The sequence below is a fragment of the Miniopterus schreibersii genome (genome assembly GCF_964146895.1).
Source record: "Miniopterus schreibersii genome assembly, chromosome: 7".
In the NCBI taxonomy this organism is placed as follows: domain Eukaryota; kingdom Metazoa; phylum Chordata; class Mammalia; order Chiroptera; family Miniopteridae; genus Miniopterus; species Miniopterus schreibersii.
The window spans coordinates 40,509,849-40,531,237 of NC_138108.1; the positions used below are offsets into that span (position 1 = coordinate 40,509,849).

Consider the following 21,389-nt stretch of genomic DNA (forward strand, 5'->3'; position numbering starts at 1 on the left):
AAAAGCTTAATTTTAGCTACTATATATTTTAAGAAACACATGAAATTTAAGAAAATCTTAAATTTTCTAAAATATACCACAAGGCATTACTTACCCACTTAAGTAACAAAGCCCAAATACCATACTGGATTTACAGAATGAAAGTGTCCTAAGCTGTTTAATAAATTAATTTGCATGTCCTTATAATAATCCTTGCCTTTTGCAGGGGCCTCCTTATTCCTATTCTGAATATGGAAAAAGGCAACAGGTTGACCTGAGGCTTATCAAAGGCTATCAAGTTGTACAGAGTGATTGTCTACCTAATTTTCTTAACTTTACAGATGAGGACTGTATGAATTCTTTCCATCAGTACTTGAATGTTCATTTAACAAAATACTTATTGAGCTTGTACAGACACAGTGTTGAACACTGAGCGTGCAACTATGGGGAAAAATATGGTTCCTGTCCTCATAAAGCTTCTATTCTACTATGAGAGACAGATGTTCAACATATATAGTAACACTTGTGATCAGGATCACGTGGCTCTGAGCATGTGTAATAAGACACTTGACCAGGTGATGTGCAGAAAACTTCCTTGAGGAAGTCATGTTTCAGCAAAACTCTAAGGATAAAAAGAACTACTTATATAAAAAGGAGCAAATAAAATGAATGTGCCAGCAGAGAGTGCAGACATGATATAGAAACTGGACACGTTCAGGTAACTGAAAAACAGCATAGCAGAAATTTTCAAAAACATTGGTGGCTTCTGGTGAAGATGGCAGCTTAGGTAAACGTGGTACTAGAACCCTCCCACAACCACGTCAGAATTGCAACTAAACTACAAAACAACCGCCTGAACCGCCTGAAATCTAGCTGAATGGAAGTCCTATAACTAGGGATTTAAAACAGGAGCCACATCAAGACTGGTAGGCAGCCTGGCCAGAGTGGCTCAGTGGGCTGAGCAGCATCCTGTGCACCAAACGATTCCAGTCAGGGCACACCTCTGGGTTTCACGTTCATTCCCTGGTTGGGGCATGTACAGAAGGCAACAAATCAATGTTTCTCACATCGATGTTTCTCTCTCTCTCCCTCTCTCTCTCTCTCTCTCTCTCTCTCTCTCTCTCCCTCTCTCGCTGTGTGTGTGTGTCTCCCTTCTTCTAAGCATGTCCTCAGGTGAGGATTGAAAAACAATAAAGACTGGCAGGCAGGCTAGAGATGCTGTATGACTCTATGATATTCTGGAAAAGGCAAAACTGGAGACAATAAAAAGGTCGGTGGTTGCCAGGGGTTAAGGGGAGGGAGGGAGGAAGAGGTGGAGCACAGAGGGTTTTAGAGCAGGGAAGCTGCTCTGTGTGATACTGTAATTGTGGATACGTGTCATTACACATTTGTCCAAACCCACAGAAAGTACAATGAGTGAACCCTAATGTAAACTATGGCTTTGGGGTGATAATGTGTCAATGTAGGTCCATCAGTTGTAACAATCGTACACTCTGGTGTGGGATGCTGATAGTGGGGTGGTAGGAGGGAATGGGACCGGGGGATACAGGAGCTCTGTACTTTCTGCTTAGTTTTGCTCTAAACCTAAAACTGCTCTAAAAATTAAGGTGGTTTTTTTTTTTAAGTTTTAGGAGGGAAATTCATGATTAAATTTACAGTTTTAATAGATCACTCTGGCTGCAGTGATTCATGTGGATGGAAATAAAGAAGAAATAAGGGTGTAGAACAGTTAACTGCAGTTGTCTAGGTGAAAGATGGTGCTAGTTTGGTCTCAGGCGGTGTCGAAAGAGAAAGTGAAAATGAGCTGGCCTTAGAGGAATAAGACTCAAGTATGTGTCCCTGGATAAATCAATGAATTGCTTACCCTTAGTTCCTCATGTATTAAAAAAGAGGGAGGTATATTAAAAGGGGGGAGGTATATGGAGTTTGGCCAACAGTCTTCATGATTTAGGGAGAACCTATTACTGAATCACATGTTAAGACAAACAGAATTAACTGAGAACTTGACACAGCTATCTTTTCTTTTTTTAATGGCAGCCCTGTATTAAACAAGAGCAAAATCAGGAAGATTATGGTTTTTATGAGAGAACTTTAAAAAAACAATTTCCTGGGTACTTTTAAAATATATCCACTACTTTAGTAATAATCCTAGTTGCAATGATAGTGACTAATAAATATGATGTAATCAAATACCTAACATGGACATTTCTAGAAACCAATAAATATATATGTTATTTTGAGTTGGATTTTTCTTTTGTTTATATTTGCAACTTTGAGTCTTTCTTGGTAATCTCAATATAATTTAACAAAGTTTTATAAACTTTGAGCAGAAATTATTATTCATTTTTAATGTTCACGATACATTATACATCAAAATGTTCTTAATGTTCATAATACACTAATAATTCTATTTCATTCTTACTATCTCCTTCCTATTCCTGTTTTCACTAAGTGAACAGAAGTAAAAGATGAGAGAAATTTGAGACACAGGAATGGTATCTCCTAAGGTCTTGGTTCCCTATCCCATTTCCTAATTTCCCAGACAAGCTCTTCTAAAAATATTAACATAAAAGCCTACAAAGGGGTATGGCCAAAAAAATGCTAGATAATTAGAGCTAAAGGCCCCACTGGTCATCCAAGTCTTGACATAGAGCATATTTGAGTTTAATAAAAGTACATTTGCAGAATGAATACACTATAATAAGACTTAATATGTAAATCTGAACACTTAGTTAGAGCTCGTTAATAGTTGCCTAAAGCACAAAAAAACTCACTATGTGACACAATATTTTTCATTACTAAAGAAATATTTTCTTTCTGGTAATTGAGAGGGCAATATATAATTATAATAAACATAAATCCATGCATTATTTTAGTGTTTCATGCTTTATGCAGAATTAAATATGTGATTTGTAAAAAGTTATTGTAGCTACAAAAAAAACCAACACAGGTCAGTACCTGATGTAACAGCTGGCTATCCCATGATGTATGTGTCTAATTTCAATGTTATTTTCTTTCTCTATATTTCAGCAAGTATATGCAGTTTTAATAGGTAAGCTATCACTTGAATGATACTAAAGAATAATATCTGCTCACACTATGTTTATGTCATTTACTAAGGTGACTGATTCTGACTTTGAAGAAGACTGCTGACCATTTATATAACTGTTACGAACTAATATTTGACTTATAAATTCGAATTTCATCTTTAGTACACTGAGGAAAAAGATTAACAATTTTATCCACATCTAGATGCTTGTTTTGAAGGATTGATTCCATCTCTTTGAATAGTTCTTTCTCCAGTTTCCTCATGTTGTCCAACATTGTTTTGGCTTTTTCCTGAACAATTAAAAATAAAAATAAATAAACACACACACTCACAAGTCTGACCAACCTCTCCAGACAAGGTTTGTTCATCCTGGTTTCTACTTCTGGTTTGGTTCCCCTCTTCCTATTCTTTAGATATAGAAGGAATAAAATTCTTTCGGAAAAAATCATTGCTCTAAGATTGAGTTAATTTATTAACTCCAAATTGTTAGTTAGTTTTAGTAGAAAAGACAAGGATAATTATGTAAGATTAGTCTATAAGCAAGAAACCTAAAAGACAAATAATAGGACAGTTGAAAATCTGGTATTACTTATATGGGAATGCTGCTGAAAATTGAGGCTGAGTTATTTTTATAAATTTGGATCTTCTATATTTAAAAATAATATTATCAGATTACACAAAGGAAATATAACAATAATATTCAAGGGAAGGAGCAACTAAAAGGAAAGTTACTATAAACTGAGCATAATTTTAAAAATTTGAACCATTATGGGGTAGAATACCACAAAACAAAGATTCTTAACCTTAACATGGACTTCAATATAAAACTGTATGCAATTTTTTTCTGAAGAAATTTCATTTCATATTAGTGAAGAAAAAAATACATTTGCCTATAAATGGTATTAAAATAATTGGTCACCTCTTTGGAAAACAAAGTTAGAATCCCTACTTTATAGCATATGCAAAAATAAATTCCAGATGAATTAAAGAACTAAATATTTTTTTGAAGAATATACAGAAGTTATAATTATCTTCAGGTGAGGCAGGCCTTTTGAAGCCTGAAGTCGAGATACTTTCAAGGAAAAAACTAACAAGTATAATTGACAAAATTTACAATTTTTCACAAAAAAGTCAAACAATAAATAGAGATTAAAATTTTGAAATATAACAAAGACTTACTATTCACATAGTTTGCCTCTTTGACTCAGAAGACAAAAACAACCAAGAATCAATTGAAAAATTAGCTAAGGAAAAGAATAGGCAAGTCTCTTAAGAGGAAATACTAATGGCCAATAAACATAGGAAATTTTCAACTTCATTAGTAATCAAGAAATGTAAATTAAAACTGCAAGTAAGACTGACTCTCCTTAAGACACAAAAGTAGTTATTTTCAGAGCCAGGACTAGAACCCAACACTTTGTCACTTCTACCCTCAAATTCCATTGTGTTTCCACTACTATGTGTTGTCAATCAATATTTCATACCCATGAAATAAAGCCTAAAATAGTAAAAGCTTTTAAAATTTTACTTCAGTATTACTTAGGAAAATGTCAATCAGCAATTTAATTTAGTTTAACAAACATTTAATAAGTCTACCAAACTCACCTCCCAGAAGCAGTATTGAGGGGGAAAGGAAGCTGACAACTCTTGAGAACTAACAAGCAATTTGGGCAGTGGGGAGGCTGCTCAGGGAGGAGGCGTGAGGGGAAATCCCTCCAGAGCAGGCGCTCTTGAAACATATCACTGAGGAACTAGAGCAGAGGCAGGAAAAACCAGAGGCCTCATCATATTTCACAGCACTGTGTTGAATCGAGGATAAACCAAGCCAGTGGGTGATACCTCTGGCCCAGTGGACTGTGGGCTCCCATCAGCACACAGTGGACTCCTAGAACAAAACGCTTGCCTCTCACCACCAGGCTACAAAAAAGTATTTACACTGTAGGTCAGAAGTGAAAACAAACTGCACCCAGGTAAAGCAAGAGTAGTGTCAAGAATTCATAGCAAATAAGAGTATGGACAGAGCCCTCTGCTTTAAGCATAAGCAAGATGGGGGTGGGAGAAGGCATGGCAACTCTGCAAACATACTACAGACAAAAGTAAATAGTCACCCAGAGGAACAAGCACTTAATTCATTTAATGTAGAGAGAATATAAATGCATCTACTTGGATGAAGTAAAAGGAATTATAGGCAATAAAAATGAGGAGTTGGTAGGAACAGGTGAGAAAATGTATAAAATGGCCAATATTTTCCTTCACTGCAGAGAATCAGTTGATGGTTCTATTAAAACCTTTAGGTAGCCCTTCCATTTCCTTCTATTTTTTTAATCTCCAAGGAAGAGAGAAGAGGGCAGAAGAGGTATAGATATTATAAAATTATTTGTATATCCATCTAGCTGCTCCCCCCCCCCCCCCAGTACATCTGCTTATTTCTGGATATAAGATTCTGGGTGATATGTTAATATTCTATACTTTTCTATGATGCTTACATTTTAAAATAATAAGCATTTATCATTTTTTAAAAAAGCTCCAACTCTATTATTATTTTAATCAATGAGGTCCTAAAGCACTTTCAATTAAAATTAATCTGAGGCTGTTTGCTTAAGAACATTATGTAAGAAACTGGTTAACTGCCCTCTAGTGGCATTGTAATTTTGGGTGTGAGATATATACTAGCAAGCTACCTAAACTCTCCAAGTCTTTCATTCCTGATCAGTAAAATGGAGATAATAACAGTACCTACCTCATAAAGAGGTTGTGAAGGTTCAATGAAATACTCCATGTAATAGTACCATGGTGCTTGTTGCATAAGTGCTCAATAACACATAGCTACTGAGACTATGTTTAATATACTACATCTCTCTCAAAGATTCACAACATATTCTTAACCATTATTTTTAACCAAAGATAAAAAATAATAGAGCTCTACCATAGTCCAAGCACCTAAACTATTTTTAAACCTATTTGTATATGAAAAAGGGAAAGAAAACTAAAATTCAAAATATGGATTGATTCACATTTTAAACTACTCTTAATGATAAAACAGAATATAGTCTAATCATACCTCCTTATTATCTATTACTTCCAATGCCTGTTGATGCTCTTGGTAGAGTGGGTGTCTTCTGTCAGGCTTAATCTTGAAATGTGGCTTCTTTTTAACAGGATCTTCAAGTTCAAATGTTGGTGAACTGGTGTCCAATAGTTGTGAAATATTCGGCACAAATATGAAAGGCTTAAAAACAGATCTAGAAGAAAAAGCCTTTTATTAAATTGCCATGTGGAGATATAAAAATATTCAACATTATTCTAAATCTTGTAAGGTTTCCTCTAGTTATAAGTTTCTATTAATTTGTTACATACTAATGTGTTCCCGTCATACTAGTTATAGCCATGCCTGTCTTCCCTGGTATACTGGGATCTCCTTTGGGGCAGCAGACCACGCTTCAGTTAGCCTTGTATTCCCACGAACTTAACAAAAGGCCTGTCATATAAACAGTGTCAAGTGAAATTATCATTCCTTAGAGGTTAAGAATAATTCTCATTGTTACATATTGAGGATTAAGATTTTGGAAGAAAATCAGCAGCAGTATTAATAAGAGGTTCACAGGCTTTTCTTGAAAATACCTTCAATAATATGAAAGACTATAACACTGAAAGATAGTGAATATAAGATCATTTCTAAATGTAATGTGCATTAAGTTTTGTGACAGATACTAATGACTTAAGTCAAGATAGTCTATATAAATCCTAACAAACTTGAACTATTGATATTTTAAGTTTTACATGGATGTATTTTCTAGATGTGAATGCATAAGCAGCCATCTAAATCTGGCACACGACATCATTTACTCTTTTTATTAATTCTGATTAATCATCCAATATTATAATACTGAAGTCTGCATAAGAAAACCTCTCTACACTCTTTTCTTGACAATGCTAAGTGTGCTTGGGGAAAGAAAATGTAGGGATGACTGCATACAAGAAACTATTAATATTTCTTCCAACAAAAATGAGAATAGTTTTGGCAATTTTGCACATATGAAAATGGTGGACGAAAACCTGAACAGAAAATGCATCCAAAAATTATTTGTGTATTTGTGTAACAACAGCAACAACAAAAACTGACAAAATCATTAAAAGACTAAAGACTCTACACTACCCCTTAACCCCTTGCTGGTTTATAGTATCTTGTGACTTTACCTCTCAGGATCAGGAGTCCCAGTAAAGAAGTGAATACAAGGAAGGCTGGGGTCTTGAGGTAAAATAGAAACCATGCTTGCAGTGGTCAGGAATTCTCCCTCCATATTAATGCCACTTGGTTTATCTCGGAGAATTTCCATCATTGTTTCAAAAGTTATGTTTCCTAGGGAAATAATTTTTAAAACCATCAAATATGCATAAATTTGCAAGTTGGTATCCTGCAAATATGAACTGCTTTCTCTACTGATAACATATAAAATGAGATATTGGTCTAGGTATAAATTAAGAGATTGACTATAAACAAACTTTGTATCACAACTGTTAGACTCATTCCACTGTTGCAAGAAAGATATTTTTAAAAATATATATAGTCTCAAAACCATTAGAGCAAGTACAAAAATCTATGTAACTGCCTAAGAAGGAATCAATAATGCAAAATTACATTCAATCTCATTGACCTTACAAAAAATTTAAGGTGCATTTAGTTAGCAATGAACTGATGATATCAATGTTATCTGAGTCTATCCATTCTGAAAACCAACTATTAAGAGAATACTGTGCTTAGTTTCCAATACTATTATTCAAGATGTTCTTTACAAAATGACAAATTATTTTTTTCTGTAATAATTTCTGTGCCTAAAATTAATACTCTTATAGGAAAAGTGTGAATTGTAGTCTGAGTAGGAATGGAGACATGTGAAAGACATTATTGGTTAATGGAATTTGTATGTGCATAATTATACTAGGCTATAAAAGTTTAAATGTCCATTGTATGTGATAAAATAGAGAGTATTATATTCTGTTTTCTGCTCTCATGTAAAGTTTGATATTTTAAGATTTTTTTTTTTTTAAGAAAAAAATCTATTTTATTTCTTTAGCAAACACAACATGTCCATGGTTACAGAAGAGCCTCAGAAGTCTGTATCTGGAAGGCATTTCCATCAAAAAATTTTAAAAGCCTAGCATGCTTTCAGGCAGCTCTGCTCCTTCCTATACATATCTATAGTCAAAGATGTAGTCTGGGATCTAACTACATCATGATAAAATGAATAATCTTAACCCCACACACTACAGTCCTCCAAAAGTAGCAAAAACATCATCTTCTCACATGTCAATTCCTCCTGAATCAAATTAAAACTCCTTCAAATGCAAACTTACTACTAAGCTTAACTGAAATGACTCCATCTATAGGCATTCCTTGATCTTTTGTCTATATTGGTCCTAGCTCTGCCATTAGGTTATAAATTCTTTAAATACAAGAGTGGGCTTTTTCTCTGTTTACTTCTCATTAAGTCAACAGATATTTATTGAGCACATTTTTAATGCCAGAAACTGTTCTAGGCAATGAAGAGAAAGACAGATAACACGACAGAGATACTGATAGATATAGACACAGATTTGTAGATTTGTGAATATAAAGAAGTGAAAGTCTCCTGATCCAATTTCAGCTGAGGTAAGCACAGTTAACAATTCAAAAAGAATTTTTCCTCAAGAGTTTCAGAATACATTTTAAAACTTTCCTTTGAAGATAGCCATTTAAAGCAACACATTTAAAATGAGAATCAAAATTTCATGGCAAATAGTGGAGGAAAAGGATAGTCTTTAAAATGAAACAAAAATATTACAAAAATAAATTTATATAAGCTTATAGTTAACAATACTTAGGTTAAAATTCTACTACGTTAATACATAAAACAAAGAAAGAATCAAGTGCAATTTTCCCAATAAAATGGTAAGAGAATGTTACTTTATTTAACTACTGCAACAGAATCTTAAACATAATGTTTGCAAAAATATTTGAGGACTTTATCTAGTTTCTCAGGTCCTTAATCCATTAATATTCACATCATTTTCTTTTGAAGCACTTGCCATGTTATTGTACTCAGCTTTTTCTTCAATTCTTAATAAGTATACTTCTCTGCCTCATTTTTTGTCAATGGCTTTGTATTTGACTTAGCAGTTATCCAAAATTACTTTCATGGGCTTCTTGAAATCTTCCATATTTTACAAGACTTTCAGTTTACATTCTATTTTGTGTTGTGTATTGTGTTGTTGAGTAATCATTAAGAGACTGAGCAATAAAAATGCTGCCAGTAAAGCAGAAGAAAGGTAGTATTCAGTAGGGAAAGACATTTTAATAAGGACTAATGTCATAAACAGACAGTTCATCAGTGATTATTCTTTATGTTTAAGACTACGTTTTCTTCCCTAGGCAATGCTTGTAACTTTGGGGCATCAGACTGAAAACTCAGAAAAAATGGACATCCCTCCTTTCATTTATCACAGTTTTCTACAATCTTTGCTCCATTAACCAGCTGAAATATGAATAAAATGACTTCAATTTTTAAGAAAGTACATCTCCCCACTTTTCTTGTCTGGCCTAATTTAAGTTTGTACAAAGTTTATATTTCTAAAAGTATAATTCTACTAGAAAATTAAAATGGGACCACTGACATATAATTACCTACTTGAAAAACCCAAGAGAATAGATTTTAAAACTACCACAATAGGATATCAACAAGGTGTTCCATTATGTAAATGAAAACACTGAAGTTTTCTTATAAATCAAAAACAACAAATTAGCAAATTTCATAGAAAAATACCCCATTCACATTACTACACACACACACAAAAAAAAAATCCAGAGAAAAACTTAAAAGCCAATGTGGAAATCAGTAATTTAAGCTTCACCTTAATAAACTAGAAAAAGAGCAAAATAAACCCAAAGCAAGCAGAAGGAAGGAAATAATAAAAATAAAAACACACACCAATGAAATTGAAAGGGCAGGCGCGGCTCAGTGACTGAGCATCGACCTAGGATCCAGGAGATTGCAGTTCGGTCCCAGTCAGGGCACATGCCCGGGTTGTGGGCTTGATCCCCAGTGGGGGCGTGCAGGAGGCAGCCAATCAATGACTCTCTCATCATTCATGTTTCCCTCTCTCTCTCCCTCTCCCTTCCTTGCTCTAAAATCAATAAAGACTTTTTTTTTTTTTTAAAGAAAGAAATAGAGAAGAATCAATGAAACAAAAATCTGGTTCTTTGAAGAGATCAATAAAATTGACACACCTCTCACTAGACTGAAATTCTTAGCCAATATCTCTTCAAATATTGTTTTTGCCCCTCCATATTTTCTCTTACCTTTCCTGCTGGGACGTTCAACTACACATATGTGAAACCTTTTCACTGAGACCCATATGCCTCTCACACCCTTATCTGTATTTTCCAAACTTTTATATCTCTGTCTTCATCAGGATCTTTTCTACTGATCTTCCAGTGTACTATTTTTTTCTTCTGTTAAGTCTAATTTGTTGTTAAACCAACATACTGAGTTCTTAATTTCAGTTATTATAATTTTATAGTTCTATTATTTCCATTTGGTTCTCTTTTACAGAGTTTGGTTCTCTGATAAATTTCTCCGCCTGTTTATCTAATTTTCTTGAACATACAAAACATACCAATTTGAAAGTGTGTGTCCATTAAGCTAATGTATGATGTTTGTTTTTTACTGATCTCAGAGAGAGGAAGGGAGGAAGAGAGAAACATGGATGTGGCAGAGAAACATCTATCTGTTGCCTCCTGCAGGCACCCTGACTGGGGATTGAACCTGCAACCTGGGTATGTGCCCTGACCAGGAATCTAACCTGCCACCTTCTGATGTACAGGACAGTGCTCCAACCAACTGAGCCACACCGGCCAGGGCCAACTGTTTTATGTTAACAGAAAATTTTTAGTTTCCCCATAGTACAGCTATGATTTCAAATTCAAGAAAAATAATTTATAAACAACTTGTTACAGGAGCAATATCTTTCTTTTAAATTTGAAAAAATACAGGAGGGGGAAAAGATACATATGAAAACAAGTCTTAATATTAAAAACTAAACAATAAAGCAAAAGCCTACCATTGGCACCTATTACACACATAGCTGCTGCACCTAGTGAGATTTTAAAATGATTCAAATCTAAATTCCTATAAGTGGCAAGTTTTAATGAAAACAGTGTCAGAACCATTACGCTGCGGTAATATAGGTATTATGAAAATGTTTTCTGCATTCAAAACCTACAATTCTCAAAATGAAAGGAGGATTTACATGATCACTTGAGTAGGGTAGCTATCAGTAATCCACTAGCAAGCACTGAATAAGTACTGGGACTTCAGTGGCGGGGTTCACTCAAATGAATGAGAAACACGGGGTGCAATTTTATTGCAATTTAAACTAGTTATTTAAAATACATGAGTGAATACAGATACAATTTGGATATTCATGCAGCACAGTTAATAGCTATCAGAGAGGGATAGTTGGTAAGCTCTTCCATCTAGAAAAATCATAGGAAAAAATTAACCATAATGTACTAGTAGACAATTTTCTATAAAAGTACAGGAGAGATATTTATTCTTTTGGCAAAGCACAGAAAGCTGGATGAACTGTACTTCAAACTTGGAAGGAAAAAATAAGTTTCATGTCAGGTGCACCTATTACTATAATCATATATGCATTTCAAACATATTATTCAGTTTTTTGTAGTTAAAACAGAATCAATTATTATGATGCAGTGACTGAATAATTTGTAATTTTTTTTCTATTTTTTCTTCCTTTTGTTTAATTACCATAAACCTTAGGATTCTTTATTTTTTTTTTAGCTTTTTTTTTCTCACCAGGGGATATTTTTTCCACTGCTTTTCAGAGAGTGGATGGGAAAGAGAGAGCGAGAGAGAGAAAGATTGATGAGAGAGCCACATCGACTGGTTGTCCCCCACACAAGCCCCGACCAAGGCAGAGGGATCAAGCCTGCAACCAAGGTATGTACCCCTGGCCAGAATCGAGCCCATGACCCTCAGTCCATAGGCCAATGCTCTAACCACTGAGCAAACTGGCTAGGGCAACCTTAGTTAGGATTCTTGACATTTTCCTCTCCACTTTATGTATTGTTGTTTTTATTTTTATGTTTTAATTTCTCTTTATTGTTGAAAGTATTACAGATGTCCCCTTTTTGTTCCCCCGTTGATCCCCTCCACCCTGCACCGGCCTCCCCCCCCCCCCAGGCCTTCACCACACTATTGTCGGTGTCCATGGGTTATGCATATATGCATATAAATTCTTAGGTTAATCTCTCCCCATCCACCCACCCACATATAAATTATTTTTAAGAGTTAGTAACTGAATATAAAAATGGGAAAACATATATTAATAAACAGGCAATTTATTTAAAAATTACAAAGTTTCAGTAAGTACAAAAATGTCTAATCTTGCTAAAAAGAGAAATATATTTTTAAACAAAAGCATGCCATTTCTTTCTACAAAATTATCAAGGTTAAACAAAAATAATATTCCATATTGATAAGTATATTATAAAATGAACACTTAAATATTGCTGGTGGAAATTTAAATTGATGGAACTTTTCTGGTGGTCATTCTGGCAATGTGTTTTGAAAGCCTTAAAACATGCATGCGTAAGCTCTGACCCCACATTCTATTTCTAGAATCTTATTCTAGGATAATAATCATGGATGTGAGGCATTATATGTAAGCTATAAATTTCAATAATGAAAAACGAAAAACAACCTAAACAACAGGAACTCTGTTAACTAAAGTATGGTTTATAAAATCAATCTTTACAATAATGGTTAAAATACAACCATATGGAGATAAGATATCAAAATAATACAACACTATTCATCTGTCTAAAAACTAAGAAAGTTCTGTATTAAAATACAGTAATCTACATTATATATTGCTAAAGAAAAGTTATGTGCATAGAAGTGTACAGCATGCTACTGTGTAAAAAAATTGAGAAGGAAAAGAATACACATACATATTTGTTTCATTAAGAGTACCTCATCTCTGGAAGAATACTATGGAACTGCCTCTGGGGAAAAGAACTGAGTATCTAGGGACAGGGTAGGTAGGAGAGACTTCACTGTGTACTCTTACGTACCTCTAAATTTTGAATCATGTGAATATATTTTTACAAGTAAAATGATGTCATAGAATATTAAATAACATGGGAAAGAGTTCTGCTTTAATTTGGTTGAGTAAGCTCCTCTCAGAACAATCCTCCCTCAAATGACTATAAACTCAGAATGAAATGCAGAAAACAACTACCTGAAGTCTCTTCAGAGAGAACAAAAGCAGAAAAATTCTAGACAGGAGGTGACATTTGGAAGATGGGAAAATGCACAGGGAAAGTTTCTTTTTCTGTTACAGCGTTAGCCTGTGGGAAGCCCAATGCTGTGCAATGCTGGGCAGGTAGCTGTAAAACACTTAGTCTTTCTGGCCTGAAGAATTAGAAGCCAACCACAGGCATAGGAGGTGAAGGGGGAATACCATAAAGGTGAGAGTTAAAGAATTCTGTGTAGAAAACTCTGCCCAAATCTCCATCTGATTTGTGTTGGGCACATCAGCTAAAGACAAAAGAACTGAACTGAAATTTGAGCTGCTGACCAGGGTACAAAGTTTGCAGGTTGAGTACAAACAATTAAATTGCTAAATCAAGAGTTACTTCTGCCCTGGCTGGTGTCCCTCATTTGGCTGGGTGTCATCCCAGGCACCGAAAGGTTGCAGGTTCGATTCCCAGTCAGGCACATGCCTGGGCTGGAGACTCGATCCCTGGTAGGGGGTGTGCAGGAGGCAACTGATTGATGTTTTGCTCTCACATGGATGTTTCTCTCTCTCTCTCTCCCTCTCCCTTCCTCTCTCTCTAAAAAACAATTTAAAAAATCTTTAAAAAACTACATCTTTACTAAGAATAATTCCTCAAAAACATATTTTATCATACCCATATTATATCTACACAAAATATAACTTTTCATTTTGATATAATTTAAATGATAAAATTACCTTTGTGTTTATTCAGAAGTTTGTGGCCTTCACAGTATCTGCCTGGTGAAATCGTCATCTTGGTTGTGTCAATGTAAGAGTATGTTGCCGCAAAATCAAACTCCTTTTTACCATCCCACCAACCTTTCTGCTTAGCATAGTTTCTCATGTCTGGGTGCTCCCGATCAATCTTGGTCGTTATAGAAAGCTGATTAGAAATATTACGAACTCCCTCTATTTTCAAAGAAGAAGAGGTGAAGGGAGAAGAAAAGTGATATTTAACATAGTGTAGCTATCTGTACTTTATGATTCTTAATCACTATTTAAATGTAGATACAGACTTCTAAATTTTGCACCATATGCATTTACTATATATTCAAAAAGATAAATTACTTTTTAAATTAAACTTTTTATTTTGCAATATAGATTCACATGCAGTTGTAAGAAGTAATAGACAGATCCTGTGTATACTTTACCCAGTTCCCCTCACTGGTAACATCTTGTATAATATCACAACCAAAATACTGGTATTAATATTGTCAAGATATAGAATATTTCATCACCAAAGGGATCACTCAAGTTGCCCTTTTATGGCCACACTTGTCTCCCACCCCTAGCCCCTCGTTAACCCCAGGCAACCACTAATCTGTTATCCATTTCTACAACTGTCATTTAAGAATGTTATATAAATAGAATCATCCGGTATATAACCTTTTGGCTTTTTTCATTCAGTATAATTCTCTAAAGATTCATTCAGGTTATTACATGTATCAACAGTTCATTCCTTCTTATTGCTGAGTAGTATTCTATAGTATGTATGTATGTCAGTTTGTTTAGCCATTCACAAGTTAAAGGACATCTGTTTTGGGCTGTCATGGGAAAAGCTGCTATAAATATTCATGTACAGGTTCTTGTGTGAATATAAGTTTTTACTTCTCTGGGACAAATGCACAATACTGCAATTGCTAGGTTTTATGGTAGTTTCATGTTTAGATTTTTTTTAAAAACTGCCAAACTGTTATGCAGAGCACCTGTACGTTCTTACTAGCAATGTATTAGAGATCCAGTCTCCACATTCTCACTAGCATTTGGTGGTGTCATTTTTAATTCCAGCCATTCTGATAGAGGTATAGTGATACCTCATTGTGATTTAGTTTGCCTTTCCCTAATGGTTAATGATGTTGAACATCATTTCATGTACTTTTTTGACATCTGAATATCCCTTTAGATGAAATGTCTCTTTAGGTCTTTTGTCCATTTTTCTAACTGGGTTGGTCTTTTACTGTTGGGTTTTGGGAATTCTTTATATATTTCAGATATTAGTCTTTTGTATGAATTAGTTTTTTAAAATAGTCATAAATAAGTTTAGAACAGAAATATAAGGCCTTCAAAAATATCATGGCACTAAGTTACAAACAAAATGTTCAACTAAACTATAAAATAGAAGAAACAATAAAAGCCTGTGCTAAAGATATCATAATAAATGAAATATATCATGATAAATGAAAATTGATAATGTTTTAAGATAGGTTTAGAATGACAGTCTGCCAAGTAGAAATCAATTAATGCAGTCACACTTGAGGTATTCTTACGACAAAAACTAGACAAGTCATGATACAACAAACACAGAAGAGAGGAATCTTCCATCTATAGTTAATTCCCTACAGTTTAACTCTTTAGTTCTTGGGATCATTTAGTAAGGAAGAGAAACCAGTTGGCAAAATTAATCTACAGCTGGATAATTAGACTCTATGATTGTGTTCACATTGGATGGCTAGCTGGGCCTATCTTTTTCAAAAGAATACATTTATTCATTTTTTTCTTGAGAGTGGCATATTTAATAAAATAAAAAGTGTTTAATGGTACAATCAGACTAATTATCACAATAAGAAAAACAGTCTAAATTCAATTATATGTACTTTTTTTTACTGTTGTATAGTAAACATACATGCAAAATATAAAACGTTCATTAGGACAACAACCTTTTGTGACAAATAACATCCAAATCCTCCAAAGCTCAAGGCTACCTTCATGAAGCCTTTTTGAACTCCTCTGGCTCACAATGACTTTTACTTTTTCTAAATGTTTACAACACCTATGTGTCTATATCATTCATGCACCATTTAATATTTTCACATGTGTACCTTATCTCCCTTGTAAAACCATGAGATCCAGGAGGTAAGTACACAAGAAGCATGTGATCATGCTTGAGCACAAGACTGTCTGTACTCTAATGAAAGAACATTGTTTAGAGTCAGGATGGAAAGATTTAAATTCCAAGTCTTTCAGTCACTGCCTTGAGTAATTCACTTCACATACCTGGATTTTCTCACTTGAAAAATGAGAGGAATAAATGATCACAAAGAAACTATGGAAAACAAAGCAAGGCATTCTAAAACAATTGTGTTATTTTACCATAATACCAATTTTTTAATGCTTTACTATTGTATCAACATATTCTTTCCAGCCACTAACCCACAGACATCCATCCCCACCCCTTCCCCACTCTCCTTTTTCACTACCTTACCCATAATGATGAAATTTTGGAGTTCAGCCCAAAGTTAAAGGAGAAAGAAATGGTATGGGGTTATTAAAAAGTGGAAAAGCACTATAAAACAGCCAAGAGCTACTGTATAGAAAATATATACACATTATTTAAAATTTACATTACATACATGAAAAAGAGATAACACTGCCTTTTTCTCCTCTTCAAGAAAGCCCTCTATAGTGCTCGTCCATTGTACTTTAAAGTCTTTTCATTTCCCCTGTAGTTAAACCCTTTATTGCACTGAATTATAAATCTTGAAAGACTATTAAATGCAATGTCTGCAATCAAGGGAGTATTTATTAATATAAAACAAATGATGAAAAGTTGTCCATACCTTGTACTTTTTCTGCTGCCCAGTACTTCCCTGCTGTTTCCAGAATCCAGGCTTCATTCCTATCAGCTATCAGGAAACTGTTGTGATAGCTAAATGCCATACCACCCTCAGAACAATTTCCACCCTGGCCATATTTCTCTAATAAATCAACAATGACATCGAGGGCTTTTTCAGCTGTATCAGCTCTTTCAAGGCCAAGTCTAAAATAAAAATAATATAGTTCTCAGATTAAAATAAATTTCCATTATTTTGCTTAAATAATTTCATGTACATGAGATTTTGTATTTATATTTAAAGTAAAAATTCCTTCAAGTTAACAGATAAACTGAAATCCAACTTTGAAACTATTCCTCCCGAAGTCAGTTTGGAATTAAAAACAAAGATTTTGGAGTGAAATAGATCAATGTTCGAATTCGAACTTCGTAATTTATTGGCAAGTTACTTTACCTCTGACCCTCAGGAATCTCATCTGTAAAATGAGGATAATAACATATACCCATGAGGTTACTGTAAGAATTAGTTATGGTCTGATAAAATATGTTAGGTACTTCCAATGAATCATGATTATCAACTCTTAGTCTTTCCCAATTAATGATATTTGAGAGTCTTTACACTGCATGCCAGTACTTTAAAGCATTTTTGACACATACTATAAAGTATCAAAGTCCAAAAAAATAAAAAATAAAAATAAAATATGTAAGAGTTACACCAAAATTTAAAACTTAGACAAGTTCTATAGTGCAAAAAAAATAAAACAGAAAAATAACCTGACAAGGTCCATGCCCAGTAGCGCCTCTTCATCACAAACTTCTTCTCTTCCCCAAACAGCTTCATTCCCAATACAAACTCCATGTTCATTGGCTCCCATTTCTGCTCCCCATAACCAAGCTGGGCGACTGAGAACAACAGCATAAGTTTCAGGAACTTGATCAATTTCTATGTAAGTACACTGTAAAGAAAGTCATATTAACAACCATAAAACCAAAAAATAAAAGTTGTCCAAGTCCAGAATCTTAAAAATCAATCAGAAAACATGACCATTATGAAAGAGATAAATGAAGTATAACTAAGTCGAATTTTTCAATAATAAAGGCATTACCCATAAACATATTCAGAAGTGACCCTGAAGCATTTATTCATTCAAATATTTGCTGAGCATCTCCTATTATAAAGCACTCTGCTAAGAGATGAATCAGGTACAAATCTCACTTTCAAGAAACTAAGATTTGTACATTAACTAAGACACAACAACATATAGGGGGCCATGAAGGAAAATGAAGATGAGGGGCTAACAGAAGCACAGGAGAGAGATGGTTTCTAATTGTGAAAACTTAATACATTTTGTAAAGGAAGATATATGTGAGTTGAAGCTTAAGGAAGCAGTTCTCAATCTTAATTCTAGTATTTCTTGGTTAGGGATATAATTCCTATATGGTAGCCCTTATACACAGGGTATTGCCATAGAAGCCCATCCATCTGCAGCAGTGAAAAGAATGGGAACCACCAGTTTACATTCTAAAGAGACAAGAGTGGAAATGGACCCAAGATGATTAAATAGTAACAGCAAACAAAAAACTGGCCTAGTGTACAGAATACATGTAGCATTTAAAATATTTTAGTATTTAGAATATCAATGAAATATAAAAAATATGGTAGCAATTTAAGCACAATGTAAAACTTTAAGTTCTATGCTAAATGGATTGTTAATACAAAATTTTAAAGAATCAATTAATGTGTATTCTACCAAATGACTACATAAAATTCATGTTGATAATGTTATCACTGGTCTCAATAAAAATTTTATTCCCAGATAATAAAACTGTTATTCCGGAATCTGGAATGATTTTTCCTACTCTACACCAATCAGAATCCTTTTTGTCCATCAAATTCCAGCTGAAACTCCAGCTGAAACCCCAACTCCTGGAGAAGCCTTCCTTCATCCCTAGTCTGAATTAATTGTTCCTTCTCCATTGCTGTCACAGCTTGCTGCTCTTAAATTTCACTTTTAGACCATCACACTTTATAGTGGGGTTAGCTGTATATGCACCCGATTCTTCTACTAATTCTAAGCTTGACAGCAGGTTTTAAATCCCTGACCTATTTAACAGCTCACATATAGCAAGCATTCAAACACTTGATCAAAGAATTAACAATTAATATTATTGTTATTTCAGCTTCCTCCATATCACGAAAGATCAGCAAGTCTACTTTTGATTCAAATTCTTTTTCAAATTTAAATTCTTGAATTTTTAACTTCTATAGTACCTGCCAAATAGCTAGCTAATGACAGAAACAACTGTTTATGGTATTTTTAAAGAAACACATTGGTAACAAAATATGTAGTTCACCTACCTTAAGATGTCCTCTCAGGTTATCGTGAACTGCAGCAGGAAAATAAACTACCTCTTGTACTTCATCACAGAGTCTATCTGAATTTTTTCCAAAAATAATCCTATTTTCAATTGCTGCTGGAGGTAATGCCACGAAAGTGTCACAGGAACAAGGTTCCATATTTTTAAACTGAAAATCATATAGAATATTCAAAATAAAAAAGAAAAGCATTTTAAGTATATATAAAACAAAAAGACTTACTTAATCACCAAGAGATATTATTGCCGTATCTAATAAAAGCTGTTTGTTGAAGTTTTAAACTTCATGTACTGTAGTACAAAAATCCGTAAGAAAATGACTTAGGAATGAATCTTGTAGTAGAAGAATCAGTAAAAAAATGGCAATGACAAGTACTTTCTTCTAATCTGTCAAATTTACCCTCTAAGATCTTTTTCTCCTGAAGTCTTCCATGAGTCACCTTTGACTATTTATTTGAGAATCCCTATACCTAGTCCTACTGTTGTAAAGTCCATATTTTACTATATTTATGTACATATATGAGTTTCCTTACTGGACTATGAGATCCTTGAGGGCTGAGAGTACGTCTTATTAATCTTTGTATTCTCATCACGGGAACTTATTGAAAAGTCTCAGTATTGTGTACAGACTATTTCTTCAAAGAAAGGAGGAAGGGGTCTCCTTTGAGCTGGAGAAGGATACACACAGATTATATTGATAAGGCTGATATTTTGAAACATACCCACTGAATCAGACAAATACAAAAAGATGTCCACAAAATTTCAAATTGTTTATATTTCCGGGATGAAGTTCACGCCCATAACTTGTAAACCCCCATTGCGGAATTTAAAATCAAGATTATGTCTTCATTTGTAATTCAGAAAAATCTTAAATCCTAAATTTTAGTAGAACACTTAAGCGTCTCATAGTTTTTACTTTGCTTCCAAAATGAACACATTGTTTTATATTTTCCTTCTTTCCTTTATTGTATAATACCCAAACCTTAAAATGGCTTTATGAAAACATTTTTAAAACAAAATTTAAGTCTAATGTTTCATTAAAAAGAAAATTAAATTATTCAAATATGAAACAACTTCAACCTGAAACTCCTGAGTTTTTCTCTTTTCCTCAGTGATGGAAAGAGAGTGGTCACAATTGCTTCTGTTCTTTTTGGTATGTATTTCAACCTTTATTTCTTGGATCTCCTTCTATTTGTGTTCCAAAGCAGCTTATTTAATCTCTAGCCTCCTGACTCATTGGTAAATATCTCATAGAGCTGTTATGAGAATTTAGTAAGACATTGTGTAAAGTGTTTTGCACAGTGCATATAACGCAGAAGACACTTAAATAAAAGCTGTTATCATCATTTGGCAGACGAGTAAATTTCTCACAAAAGGCATCACACCCACAACCGCAAAAGAAGTTGGCTGGTGGATCCCCTATAACAGTCATGTCCCCTCAAAACCCTGTAGTCCCAGGGCCATCAAGCTGCACTAGGAGATGAGCTCTCCAATGGGTTGTACGGGAAGCTAAGGAAGCATGCAGCCTAGTTAGGAAAGCACCTAGCCCATTTCGGAGGAAAGGCCCTGAGAGCCTTTACCAACACCCAGTGTGTATTTTATCATTCAACAAATGTCTATTGAACATCTTTCTGCACTAGGCACCGCACAACTGGTAACAAAGACAGTCCTCGCTCCTGTAGAGTTAACGTTCTATTTTATATGCTTTAGTCAGCAACTGCTTTCAGAAACATCCTCACGAGCGTGCTACATGTTGAGAGAATTATTACTTTCATAACACAGATGAGAAAATCGGTGCAGAAAAGTTTAGGTAACTCGAGTCCGAGTTCACAGGGTAAAGGATTTGAACTTCAAACACCTCTAGCGTAAGAGCCGCTGCCCAGCCGCACTCCCACCCCACTGGGGGCGTTGAAACTGCAGCGGGCGCAGCACCGACCCGCAGCCCCCGCCGTCTGCCTACTTCCTACCTCGACTGCGCACGGCCCTCCCCGGTGCACGCCCCTCACCCGGCCTCCGCGCAACCCAAACTGAACAGGGAAAGGGGCGAACTGTGGTTCTGCAGAGGCCGGAAGCTGTCACCTTTGACCCCGGAAGTCC

At 34.6% G+C, this 21,389-nt stretch overlaps 2 protein-coding genes across 6 annotated transcripts in view; one reads left to right on the forward strand and one right to left on the reverse strand.

Annotated features, from left to right (window-relative positions):
• GPR155 (G protein-coupled receptor 155) overlaps window positions 1-9,579 on the forward strand; it is a 49,614-nt gene extending 40,035 nt beyond the window's left edge. The window contains exon 17 of the mRNA XM_081142611.1: window positions 9,438-9,579. The gene's annotated coding sequence lies outside the window, so the exon portion shown is untranslated. The remainder of the gene's footprint in view (window positions 1-9,437) is intronic.
• SCRN3 (secernin 3) lies at window positions 1,602-21,381 on the reverse strand. 5 transcript variants are annotated; one of them, XM_081142616.1, is made up of 8 exons: window positions 21,260-21,381; window positions 19,276-19,443; window positions 17,691-17,819; window positions 16,924-17,123; window positions 14,063-14,275; window positions 7,226-7,388; window positions 6,090-6,270; window positions 1,602-3,318 (listed from the first exon to the last, which is right to left on the reverse strand). In XM_081142616.1, exons 3-8 carry the CDS (start codon window positions 17,789-17,791, stop codon window positions 3,148-3,150), a joined length of 1,029 nt encoding a protein of 342 aa, XP_080998742.1. In that variant the 5' UTR covers window positions 17,792-17,819; window positions 19,276-19,443; window positions 21,260-21,381; the 3' UTR covers window positions 1,602-3,147. The 5 variants fall into 5 exon arrangements, with proteins under 5 accessions (XP_080998742.1, XP_080998739.1, XP_080998740.1 ...); XM_081142613.1 differs by having other exon boundaries at window positions 17,691-17,872; XM_081142614.1 differs by having other exon boundaries at window positions 17,691-17,872; window positions 21,299-21,361.
• Window positions 21,382-21,389: the final 8 nt, after the last annotated feature.